The 12553-nt window shown below is 33.0% G+C and overlaps 2 protein-coding genes across 2 annotated transcripts; one reads left to right on the top strand and one right to left on the bottom strand.

Moving 5' to 3' along the window:
* The first annotated feature begins 1313 nt into the window (after nucleotides 1-1313).
* LOC138338616 (uncharacterized) lies at nucleotides 1314-7592 on the top strand. Its single transcript, XM_069289595.1, has 11 exons — nucleotides 1314-1374; nucleotides 3887-3982; nucleotides 4051-4182; nucleotides 4270-4367; nucleotides 4477-4989; nucleotides 5148-5357; nucleotides 5583-5672; nucleotides 5789-6195; nucleotides 6343-6478; nucleotides 6758-7287; nucleotides 7364-7592. The coding sequence occupies exons 1-11, from the start codon at nucleotides 1314-1316 to the stop codon at nucleotides 7590-7592; spliced, it is 2502 nt and encodes an 833-aa protein (XP_069145696.1).
* Nucleotides 7593-10410: 2818 nt separating this feature from the next.
* On the bottom strand, nucleotides 10411-10967 carry LOC138338615 (uncharacterized). The gene is made up of 2 exons (XM_069289594.1): nucleotides 10962-10967; nucleotides 10411-10842 (listed from the first exon to the last, which is right to left on the bottom strand). The coding sequence occupies exons 1-2, from the start codon at nucleotides 10965-10967 to the stop codon at nucleotides 10411-10413; spliced, it is 438 nt and encodes a 145-aa protein (XP_069145695.1).
* Between the last annotated feature and the right edge of the window lie 1586 nt (nucleotides 10968-12553).

Raw genomic sequence — 12553 nt, 5'->3', positions numbered from 1 at the left:
CTTGGTAATTATGAGCAATTTTTTGTGGTTTTCCCTACCGTTTCAGCAACTTACCTAATATAGTGACCCAATTGGAGCTACAATCCCGCTATAGCGGTCCATATTTTACTACAGCGACCTTGAGGCTGCTATAGCGACTCAAACCATATACTTTTTTTCGATTAGTTCACTTGTAATGTACTAATGATAGGACGAATCGTTACGACAATTAGAGTGGTAGAACAATCAATAAAAAAAATCTAAGGATAGTGAGTTCGTAGCCTACCCTTGAAGTCGATCACGTGTTTCCCAAAACTCTAGATCGATACTTGTCTTCCCACCAAATGATGATGCACTATCAAATTTATCATCCCATACCAAAGCTTAGACATTCGGAAAGTGATAATTCAAAAACGGGAACTACAAACGAGCAAAAAATGGCATTGTTGGACACATGCAAAAAAAATTGATATTAACTTGGACAATCGGTCCCAACCAACTAAAGAAATGTGTGCCTCAAAAATAGAGCTCAAACAAGTCCTAAAATAGACCTAGTGGCGTCCCAACACACTCCTCCATCAAATAACAACAATGGAAATTGATTTCGAGCTCACAAAGATTTCCTATTGAGAAGATATAAGATAAATGAGTTGTTGAATTCACTGAAACTAATAGACGAAATGATTTAGTAGACCCTATACTTTTATGGGTTTACGTGGACTCTTCAACTTAATATTTTGTCAACTGAACCCTTATACTCAACTAACACAACATATTAAACTCCTCTGACCATTGATCATCCTTATGTGGCATTAATATAGATGAATTGGCAAGAGAGTGTAACCACACGTATGTAAAGGCAAGTGAACATGATATTTAAAATTTAAAATTTTAATTTTAAATAATTAAAACTATAGAAAAAAAATTGAAAAGAAAAAAACTTCATCTTCTTCCCCACACTACCTTTTTTTTTCAGCCACCTCATCGCTGCCCCAACCTCATTTTTCTTTCTTATCCACACCCTTTCATTATCTTGTTTAGCCGATCTTGACATTGACTCTTTCGTGACATCAAATTTCATGAAGATTATTAGTGTAGGGAGAAAGCAGCACTTGTTTCACGGTGGTGCTTGCCGGTTCTTTGGTGTGAGAGGGAGAGAGACGACGGTTGGTCCCTTTTCGTTGGAATGGGAGGCGATGAAGTCTGTTGGTACGCTGAGAGGATGGAGAGGAGCCTCTATTTTTGGTGGTTCGCAGAGGGTCATCAGTGGTGTGAAGAAAGGAAAACAGTGAAACAGAGAACGAGGCGAAAGATTACACGAGGAACTGACCACGATGGCGAAAGATTTTTTGGCCGGTGTTGGTGGAGTGCCGCTTAGAAGTGCTGGTTTTGAAGGTCGGAGAAGACGAGCCTGATTTACTTTTATGAAATAAATTAAATTCTTATTCGTTTATCTTATATTTAATAAATTTAGTTAATAATTTTCTCAAATAACGATTAGTAAGGAAAATAATAATTATTATTAATTATAATGACATGGATTTGACATGTCATCTATTCAATGGAGAGTGAGTTACACACATGTTAGGAAGGGTTTAAAATTTTGTTTTTGGTTGAGTTTAAGGGTTTATTTGATAAATGGTTAAGTAAAAGGATGCAGAATACAAACATATACAAGTATAGGGGTCTGCCAGACCCTTTTGCCAAACTAATATGATTGTCACCATGTTACTCACTGCAATTGCGAGACCTAATGCTGCAGCCAGCCCATTTTTGACTTTGTATATCACCTATATATATTTGCAAATCAGTTGTATATCTATTATATATCAGCACCCTTCAACCTTTATTTTAGCTTCCTTTCCACAATGATGATGAGGCTAATTTAAGAGAAGAACGACATTTTGGGCCTCCATGGCCCATTCATGTGTAAGCTCGAGTCCAAATATGGACATATACGAAATTACATGAGAGAAAATATTATGATCTACCATAGAAAAATAGTTATTGCATATTAAAGAACTTTTAAATATCATTAAACAACCAAAAATTTATCTATCAATTTATCTATGGAAAAATAACTTAAATACACACCTATAAGTTTTATATTCTCTAATTTTCCCTTCTTTTTTTAAATATTACATAATTCCCTTTTTTTTAATTTTAGTGTAAGTTTATAGATACATAACATTCTCTCTCCTATAATACACAATTACCCATTTTAATGCCTATTTTTTCTCCATTAAAACACTCAACCTTTTAAATCAGTTTTTGGATTTTGAATTTTCTCCATTAAAACACTCAACCTTTTAAATCAGTTTTTGGATTTTATAATTATTAATTTTAATTATTTTTAAATAAAAGACCCAATTTTGAAATTTTGAATTTCAAAATTCAAAAAAGTTGAAATTTCAAAAATTTGAACAATTTCTATCCCGTTCAGTTCTTACTCCATCACGTTTTCAGTTCTTCTTTCTCCATAATCGTCATCTTCTTCTTAACCCAACATATTTTATTGGTTTCTTCCTTTTCTTCTTAATCCATCATCGTCTTTTTCTTCTTAATCCATCATAGTCTTAAACCAGCATCTTTTTATTCTTAATCCATCATCAGTTCTTCTTTTCTTCTCTTTTTTGTTTTTGTTAATTGTTCTATTACATCATAGTAATGGATCCGTTAATTAATAGAAGGATATATGATTCTGACGATGAAAATTGGAAAGAAAATAGGAAAAAGTCTTTGCATGATCCTATGAATCTTCAAAAGGATTCAAACAAAGACTCTGGCAAAACATCAAAATCAAAGGTTGTCAAAATACAACAAAAAAAAGAAAAAAGAAGCAGCAAACGTTGTTGTTAGGCCTACATTGTCTCGGGTTAGTATTTTGGTACTTAAAACGTTGTTGAAATTAGTAAAAAGTCTAAGGAATCAAGGGTGCTTGCTGATACATTTTGAATCAGTGTGTATAGTGTTTTAGATGATGAATTGATACATGAATTAGTTGTGTATCATAATATTTTATATGTATCATGAAGTTTTGAAAATTGTTATAATGTATCATTCAATAAGTTTTATAACTGCGTCATTAACTTGTGATTGATGATACATATACAATCAGTGTGTACAGTGTTTAGTCGATGTACTGATACATGTATTAGATATGTACCACATGTTATAATGTTTAGTCAATGCACTGATACATGTAGTTGATATGTATCACATGTTTTTCATGTAGTATGAATTTCTGAAAACTGATATAATGTATCAGTAAGGTATTAGTTGTTTAGTTTATGTACTGATACATGTTTTGAAAATTGTTATAATGTATCATTCACTAAGTTTAATAACTGTGTCATCAATTGTGCTTGATGATACATATAGAATCAGTGTGTATAGTGTTTAGTCGATGTACTGCTACATGTATTAGATATGTATCACATGTTATAATGTTTAGTCACCGCACTGATACATGTAGTAGATATGTATCACATGTTATTCATGTAGTATGAATTTCTGAAAACTGATATCATGCATCAGTAAGGTATTAGTTGTTTTATTTAGTATTTGTATTTCAATATCGTTATAATTTGCTGTTTTATTTTCAAATTGCATCCACTGAAGTACAAGATAAAAAAGATACCAACACATCCAATAAGGTTTGCTGTCAATTTTAACAACAATTTCCTAAGGGACTTTGAAAAATACATAGGGGATAATGTTATCCAAATGTTTAAGGATACAATTTTTGGACCCTTTTTAGACATTTCTAAATGTAATTTTCAGGGCCAAATAACTAAGTGCTTATTGCTTTTAGAATTGTAACAAAGCAACCCTAATGTGTTGCATATTAGACATTCCAACGGGTGTGTCCTGAAATTTGGTATAGATGAATTTGCATTATTAACAGGACTTAAGGTCAAAGGAAATATCAATGATTTCAAATACCCAGAACAAACTAATTGTATGCTTTTTCAAAAGTATTTTCCTGGTGCAGTCACTATGGGTAATTAGGAGAACAATCAGGATGTACTCCAAATGTCTATACTGTATTTATTCATACATTTGTATTAGCTACTCTTGATAATACAGCTATATCTATTGTCGACTTTCTAATGGTTAAAGATGGTAGATATCAGCAGTTTCCTTGGGGTCAGCTATCATTTTCAAAACTAATTGGTTCACTTAGACGGGATTTTGATGTTAGTAAAAAGTTGTATTGATTATATGGGATGCCATATGCACTTAACATTTGGATATACGAATGTTCATCCAATTTAAATTCTGAAATAGCTGTGAAAGAACGAAATGTCATCCCAAGAATGTGCAATTGGAGAGTTGTGTCTGAAAAGGCAAAGTTTGAAATGCTTATGTCTACCATTTTCCAAGAGGTAAAATTTTATTTTTGTATATGGAATATCGTTATTTATGTCTTGTGATACATTATGAAATATTATTGTATTAACAGTTAAACTATCTTATGTGTTGTGATACATTCAGAATGCATGTTCAAACATTGCCCCAACAGCAGAGGAAATTGAAGCTTTTGACCTTGCTCAAGTTGAACATGCTCATTCTTCATCACTACCATTAGTACAACCAAATGAGGAAGATGATTTTGATAATTTCTACACAAAACCTCCCGAACAGTTATTGAGGACATATTCTAGAGTGTCTGATACATCTCCTCCACCACCGCCAAAAAGAAGAAAAAAAGGGATTATTCAAAAAAAAAAGGTGTCAGAACATAACCAGCCTGATCAATCAAATGTGTCTCTGATACCGGATGATGATGTACATGTTTCCATGTCAAATCTTCCTCCAAGTTCGAATGTTGATGATGTACATGGTTCTATTCCACACGTGTCACCAAAATCGACTGCTGATGTACATGGTTCTGTTCCAGACGTGTCTCCGAACCTTGCTGCCGATGTTCATGGGTCTGCAGATTCACAGAATGTCAACAATATAAATCCACATATTGAAGAGTTGAAAGGACATTTGAAAACTTATGTAAGTAAATTATTTTGTTATTTTTAAACAAATTTTTTTATCCTAAATGTATCTACAATTTGTAGGCTGACAAGAAATTTGAGGAACTGATTATATTGATAAAAGCAAATCACTCCCAGCTGATGTAATCTATAGGCAAGAAAAACATAAATTTTCAGGCTAATACAAGCACATTTCAGTCTGACAAACAAACATCTCAGCAAATACCAATTGATCTTTCTGATATGTCTGGTGTAGCAGAGGATGTTGTTGGTTTTTCTGGTAAAAATGGTGAACATCAAATCGTCGAGGATGCAGGGGATGTCGCTGTGGATGGTGTTGGTGTTTCCGTAAATGAGGGTGAACAACTAGTCAGTGATACTCCAAAGGTAATGTTTATGATACATTGGACACTTTATTTTTCCATTTTAATGTATGTCGTGTATCATGCACATATAGTCAATGCTATGTATCATGGACACTTTCTTTTTCATTTTAAATTCTGTCATGTATCATGCACATTTACTCAAGACTGTGTATCATGTGATTATAATCAATGTTACGTATCAGCACAAATTATATTAACAATTTTTATTTCAAAACTGCATATTCAGGATGGTGACGCACATCAATCGCACCAAGATTTAAATGAACATATCATGGAGCAAGATGTTGATGACAATGTTCAACACAACATCCCTCATGTTTTACCCGAAAAAACAACAATGGATGCATCGTTAGATTTTTCAATTTTGATTTATGACACACAATTTCATTACACACAAATTTATTTTAAAAATCATTACATCATATTATACAGGAATCTTCCATTTCAACAACAATATCGCCATCAACTCAAGCAGCAATAGATGCGCTTATCAAAGATTTGGGTAAAGATCCTACTAATGCTAGACCATTATATTCTTACAATCCGCAGAATATAACTAGCGACAGTCAATTACCCACTGATATTCCAATAATGGAGATTGCTGTTAAAACCGATTCAGTCACTCCTACGCATAGAAATAGAATGCCTTCGAGAAGGATTCAATCTCCATATTGTACTTTTTTTGGGTCAAGCGAGAAGGGAAAAGAGAAATTGAAGGATATGACTCGACTCCATTTCCCGTTCGAAGAATGTTGCATTACAGATCAAGTTTCGGCGAAACTTACTGAGGATTACATGAATTGGTTGTCAAGGGGGCTTCTAAAAAATCATAACAATAAGTAAGTTTTATACATTATTTTTGCAAGTGTTAGGTCTAATTATTTTTTATATAACTAATTCATGATACTTTGTTATATAAAAATTGTAATTAAGTGAGTGTTATGTATCATGTACATATATTCAAAACTTATGTATCATATATGCAGGAACCCATTGGACGATAAATACAGATCAAAATCTTCTTCTTTTGAATTTATGATGATGGACTTTGTTGTTGCTTTCCCAATGAACAAGAATTGGTTTTATGCCATGTCACAGCCAAACAAATGTTGGTCTGATGAGGTAAAAATCTTAAACTATTTATCAAGTATGTATCAGTCATAACTATATTATAATAACATGATACATTCTGTAGAAGTATCATACTATTTAATTAGCAATGATACATTCTGCAGAAGTATCATACTATTTACTTTGCAAAATTATCATACTATATTCTAATAATTATATTTCTTTTTTTTATATTGTTTAGATGTATATCATTTCTTACTATGTTTTCATTTTGTTTATAGAACATCGATGTGATTTTTTACTACCTTCGGAAAAATCAAAACTTTGCAGCATGGATCAATACAGATACACAACAACCCACTGCTTGTTCATGTCACATGTAAAAACTGTTATGATAGATATTACATGGACGATGATGATGATAGTCTTACTATACAAGAACATATTGATCGCGCTTCAGTTTTATCTGTACATGAGAGGTCAATAATTAACATCATCAAAGGGTTTGGAATACCAGCTGCTTTACCATGGCATCTTGTAGATGAGGTCTACATCCCAATTAACTGTGATCAAGAATTCCATTGGGTGTTGGCTATTGTTGAGTTGAAAAACAGGGTGATGAGGGTTTTTGACTCATCGATTAGCACAAGGAAAAAAACAATTCCTCATGAGATAAAAATGTTGTCTAAAATGCTTCCTTCTTATCTACTAGACAGTGAATTTTTTGAAGAAAATGAACGCACAAAATTTTCTGATTGTCATGCATACAAAGACAACATTACTGGTTCAATTCTGGACCCTCAAGTTTCTTTCATGATTGAATTTGCACAAGAAAATCCTAAACAGGAATGCGGTAGCCTGTAAGTATCAAGAATTTTTCATTTGTCCTTTTTAATATATCATTAATTTTTTAATTTATTCTGTATTTTTTTGTAGAGACTGTGGGTTATATGTTACTGCATTTGCCGAGTATATGAGTGACCAAATCAATATATCATATGCTGATTTTAGTCCTGATTACCTACGTCAAAGATATGGAGCATTGCTGTGGAGTTATGGAAGTGAGAAGGCTAAGTGCGGATATGTTAGCGACAATGATGATCCACCAAAATCCAGGGGCATAGTCATACCACCACCAGAAGAAGATTTAGTTCACATAGTGTAGTATTTCATGATAAAACAATGTTTTAATGTTATATTTATTGTTTTTATATGTTATTGAACAAGTATTTTGATCCTTTTTAATGTTATTTTTTCGGTTTTGTCAATTTCCCTGAATATTTTTTTTAACATTACGTAACAAATATTATTATCTTGAAAATATAAATATCGGGTATTATAGCGCCACACAGGTTTAATTCCTTTAATAAAGTATAGTCAAAGTATTTATAATTAAACATAGAAATAAAGATTTTTAAATTTTTTATTTAATGGAGACGATACATTGGGCAAAACCAAATGATACATATATACCAAACACACACTAAAAATACCTGATACATTGGCTAAACAGTATGTATCATGTACAATATGTTACCCTATAATCCTTAAATTTTACATGATATTTAGGTAAATTGAATAGCATAGTTATATGATTTGGTATTATTTTTTAAAAGTAAAGTTATTTACTGTATATTTCAAGAAAAGCATATCAAAAAAAGCATTGCACAAGTCAAAGTATATAAAATCACATGATACATGATTTATAGTCATTGTAAAGTACACAATAACCTCAATAATATTTTGTATTTTATATCTAATGGAGATGTATCATTGTGCAAAGCAAATGATACACATGTACCAAAAACACACACTAAAAGTGTCACGATCCAAAACCGAGCCGCGACTGGCACCCACACTTACCCTCCTATGTGAGCGAACCAACCAATCTAAACCTTAACATTTCAATGTAATATCAACATAAAGTAATGTGGAAGACTTAAACTCATTAATAAAAACCAATTCAATAACTATTATTTTCCCCAAAATCTGGAAGTCATCATCACAAGAACATCTACTTCAAACTACTAAATCTAAGAGTTTCTAAGAAGCTAAAAATACATAAAAGCTAGTTCATGCCGGAACTTCAAGGCATCAAGACATGAAGAGGAGATCCAGTCCAAGCTAGAAGCATTAGCTCATCCTGATATCCGGAGTAATGAAGACTGGCTAGAGTTACTGTTGATTCGAAGATGACGGCACGTTTGCTGTACTCCACAAATAAACAAGGAGAACACATAAAAGTAGGGGTCAGTAAAAAACACGGGTACTGAGTAGATATCATCGGCCAACTCAAAATAGAGATCAATATATACCAAGTAATATCATAAAATCAACTATGATACTCAACATGTAGCAACAGCAAGTACTATATCATTAACAATTACCGTCAAGTTCACACATGAGGACTCAAGCCTCAATACCATACTCATTTGGGAATTATGTTCATTCGATTGAGTATATTAACATCTTTCAAGATTCATTATCTTTATTTCTCTTGTGTCGGTACGTGACACTCCGCTCCCTCATATTCATTAATCCTCTTGTGTCGGTACGTGACACTCCAATCCCCTAAATCTACGTGTCGGTTCGTGACACCCGATCCCCTAAATCTACGTGTCGGTTCGTGACACCCGATCCCCTAAATCTATGTATCGGTTCATGACACCCGATCCCCTAAATCTACGTGTCGATTCGTGACACTCGATCCCCTAAATCTACGTGTCGGTTCGTGACACCCGATCCCCTAATCTCCTTCTATCAATTCATCAAGCCTTCTTTCTTACCAAGGCATCATCAATCTCATTATTTTAGTTCATCATGCCTTCTTTTATACCAAGGCCTCATCATTAACAAAGAGATTAGGGTTTTACAAGATTTGGGATTCAATAACTTCATCATGCTTATATAATCACAATTATATAATTACATTCATGCAAGCATACAATTAAGCACATAGCAGGGTTTACAATATTATCAATACATATCATTCGCTATTAAGAGTTTACTACGAATATCGTAAGAGAAACCATAACCTACCTCCACCGAAGACTAGTGATCAAGCAAGCAAATTCTCAAAGCTTTGTTCTTCTCCTCTCCCTGTTCGTTCGTTTTCTCCCTCTCTTGTGCTTTCAAATTTTCTTATTCCAACCCTCTTTCTTTTACCCTAATTAGTATATAATTAAGAATAAAAGATGGCAATAATAACCCACTAATTAACTTAAGGTTACCTCTTTTAACCCCCTAGTAATTAGACTTGTTAACATTAACCCACTAACTTTATAATTAAAGCAGGAATAGTCAAAAACGTCCCTTAAAACAATTGAGGAATTTCGACTCAGACTGGGATTTACGCAGCCTGTGACGGCCCGTCGCACCTGCGACGGTCCGTCCTGCTGCTCCGTCACAGAGTTCAGAGACTCAATTTCTCTGAAGAGTCTGTGACGGTCCGTCACACCTGTGACGGTCCGTCCTGCCATTCCGTTACGAAGTTAAGAGAGTCGATTTTCAGTACCCAATTTCAAATTTTCTAAGTGTTTTGAAACGAGACCCTGCGATGGTCCGTCGTGCCCATGACGGTCCGTCGTGGGGTCCGTCGCCTCAGCCTGTTTTTCCAGAAATAAAATCTGCTGTTCAAAACGACTAAACAAGTCGTTACAAAAAGTACATGATACACTAGATAAACAATATGCATCATGTACAATATGTTACCTAATAATTCTTAAATTTATATATCTTAGTGTATCATAAGATTTATAAAATTCTATATTAAAAACAAATATTGACAAAAATATATTTATCAACATCAATAATAACAAAGTATTTATAATCAAAAGCACAACTTCAAATTTAATTACCACATGTTATTAAGTTTATTTATCTAAACAAAAAGTGTTCAATTTGCAACTATAATGAAAACTAAAATTCATTAAAATGTTTAAGTTATAAATTATTCTTGATATCATAGAAACATTACGACTAATTCACTTCTCTTTTGGGTAGAAAGTACAAGTTCTTCTGTTGTGTCCTTCTTGTCCACAACAGTTTGTGTTCATCGAAATCTTTTCATCTGCATTCTTTCTTCTTCTTTTTCTTGGTCGTCCAGATGGTCTTCTGTATCTAGGTGGATACACAATTTCAGCTACCACATTATTAGGATCTGACCAATCTTCCTTATCTAGCATTGGTACCATTGGAATTTCATATGTTCTTGTCAATGCATCAGGCTTGTAATAATCAGAGCAATACGGATTCATATCGGTGACATTCTTTTTTTTCAATACGGCGATTGCATGTGAACAAGGTATCTCATCTAGTTGAAATCTACCACAAGAACATACTTTCCGCTCAAGACAAACAATATATCTTCTTCCATTTTCATAAACTGAGAAAATAAATTCAGATGATGGAACAACCTGTGTACATTAAAAATTTTAAATATATAATTTTAAAAAAACAAAGCATGTTAAAAAATGCAGAATGATACACTGAATTAGATATATATAATATAAAGTATTTATATAATGATACATACCTCCATTTTTGAACTTTTAGCCGCGTTTATAATCAACAATTCCTCAAATTTTCTACCTAATGTGTCCTTTGTGTATGAGGCTACTGCTTTGTTTTTGCAATGCCAAGATCCAAAAAAAATTCTAACCTCTTCCAAGAATTCTAATATAGTTAATTGGCGTGCTTCAACAAGACAACCATTGATACATTCTGCAATGTTTGAAGTCATCATTCTACCTCTGTTTACTGTTGCATGAACTCTTGACCACTTTTCGTAACCTGCATATTCACCATGTGATCAATTCTATCAACCTTGGCCATCAACTTATCAAAATCTTCCTTTCTATATGTCTTGGCCATAGAGTAGAATAGATCACTTATGGCCTTTCTGCTCCTTTTGAAATTTCCACATACATTCTTCCAAAGATGCCAATGCATGCATTATGAGGTACATTGGGGAACATAATCCTCACACTCTTCATGATACTCTCATTTCTATCTGAAACAACACACATATATTTTCTATCGCCAAATACATGTTTGAACTGTTCGAAAAACCATGTCCACGAACAATCATTTTCGGTGTCAACAACACCATATGCCAATGAAAACATGCAACCTGATTACACACACATTATATTATTTGATACGTAATATATAAAAACACATCATTACTATAAATAATAATACCTGCGCCATCAAGTGTGCTTGCTGATACAAATGTCCCTTTGTAAGCTCCACTCAGATGTGCACCATCCACAACAACTACTGGTCTGTAGTATTTAAATCCCCTAATGAATGGGTCTTAAGGCGATGAACAGATACATAAATTCATCCTCTTCAGTCTTATGCATTCTTATATAAGAATTTGGATACACAGTTTTTAACATGTGTATGTATCGTGGCATCTGTCTATATCTTGCAGATGGTTTTCCCCTAATCATGGAGAGTGCACGTTCTTTAGCACGCCATGCTTGCTGGTAAGATATTTCAACCCCATAATATTCTCTAATATCATCAATTATATCTCTTGGAGTATAAATTCGTTTATAATTGACCAATTTTGGAGCAGTCACTCCACTTACAAATCCGACTGTTGCTTGGACTTTGGTTAATACCCTCTCCCTCATCGGACACTTATGTTGACTATTGAAATTTCTAACAATGAATATATCAGATTTTTTCCTGCAGGACACCTTCATAGTCCAACCACATTTGTCTGAAAAGCATACCAACACATAATTGCGTACATTTTTTAAGCATATTAATGCATATAGCAATTGCATCATATAATATATTCAACAATAATGTTTGAAGTAATCAAACAATGAATTACACAAAAAGTATCAACCAGTTTTTAAGAAAAGTATCAATATTAATGAAAAGTAACTACTAGTTGTGATATGACTGTTTAAATTGATACAGTCCTTACTATATCAGTAGTAGTATATTAAAGTATCAAAATAGTTATTTCAATGTATCAAAACAAATTACTGAAATGGTGATACTTAAAATATCAAAGAACAAATGATACATATAGGTTTCATTTAAAATAGTAATGTTTCATGTACTAATTAAAATATAAAAGAACAAATGATACATTAAAATATCAAA

The sequence above is a fragment of the Solanum lycopersicum genome, chromosome 9 (assembly GCF_036512215.1).
Source record: "Solanum lycopersicum chromosome 9, SLM_r2.1".
Taxonomy (NCBI): domain Eukaryota; kingdom Viridiplantae; phylum Streptophyta; class Magnoliopsida; order Solanales; family Solanaceae; genus Solanum; species Solanum lycopersicum.
The sequence above is the reverse complement of the archived record's forward strand: the minus strand, read 5'-3'. Positions and strand labels throughout refer to the sequence as shown.

Excerpts from the sequence above, each read along its gene's own strand:
- LOC138338616 (XM_069289595.1), top strand. The coding sequence starts at position 1,314 with ATGGCGAAAGATTTTTTGGCCGGTGTTGGTGGAGTGCCGCTTAGAAGT. Across the intron at positions 4,990-5,147 it reads AAGGACATTTGAAAACTTAT|GCTAATACAAGCACATTTCA; the intron begins GTAAGTAAATTA and ends ATAAATTTTCAG. Across the intron at positions 5,673-5,788 it reads TTCAACACAACATCCCTCAT|GAATCTTCCATTTCAACAAC; the intron begins GTTTTACCCGAA and ends CATATTATACAG.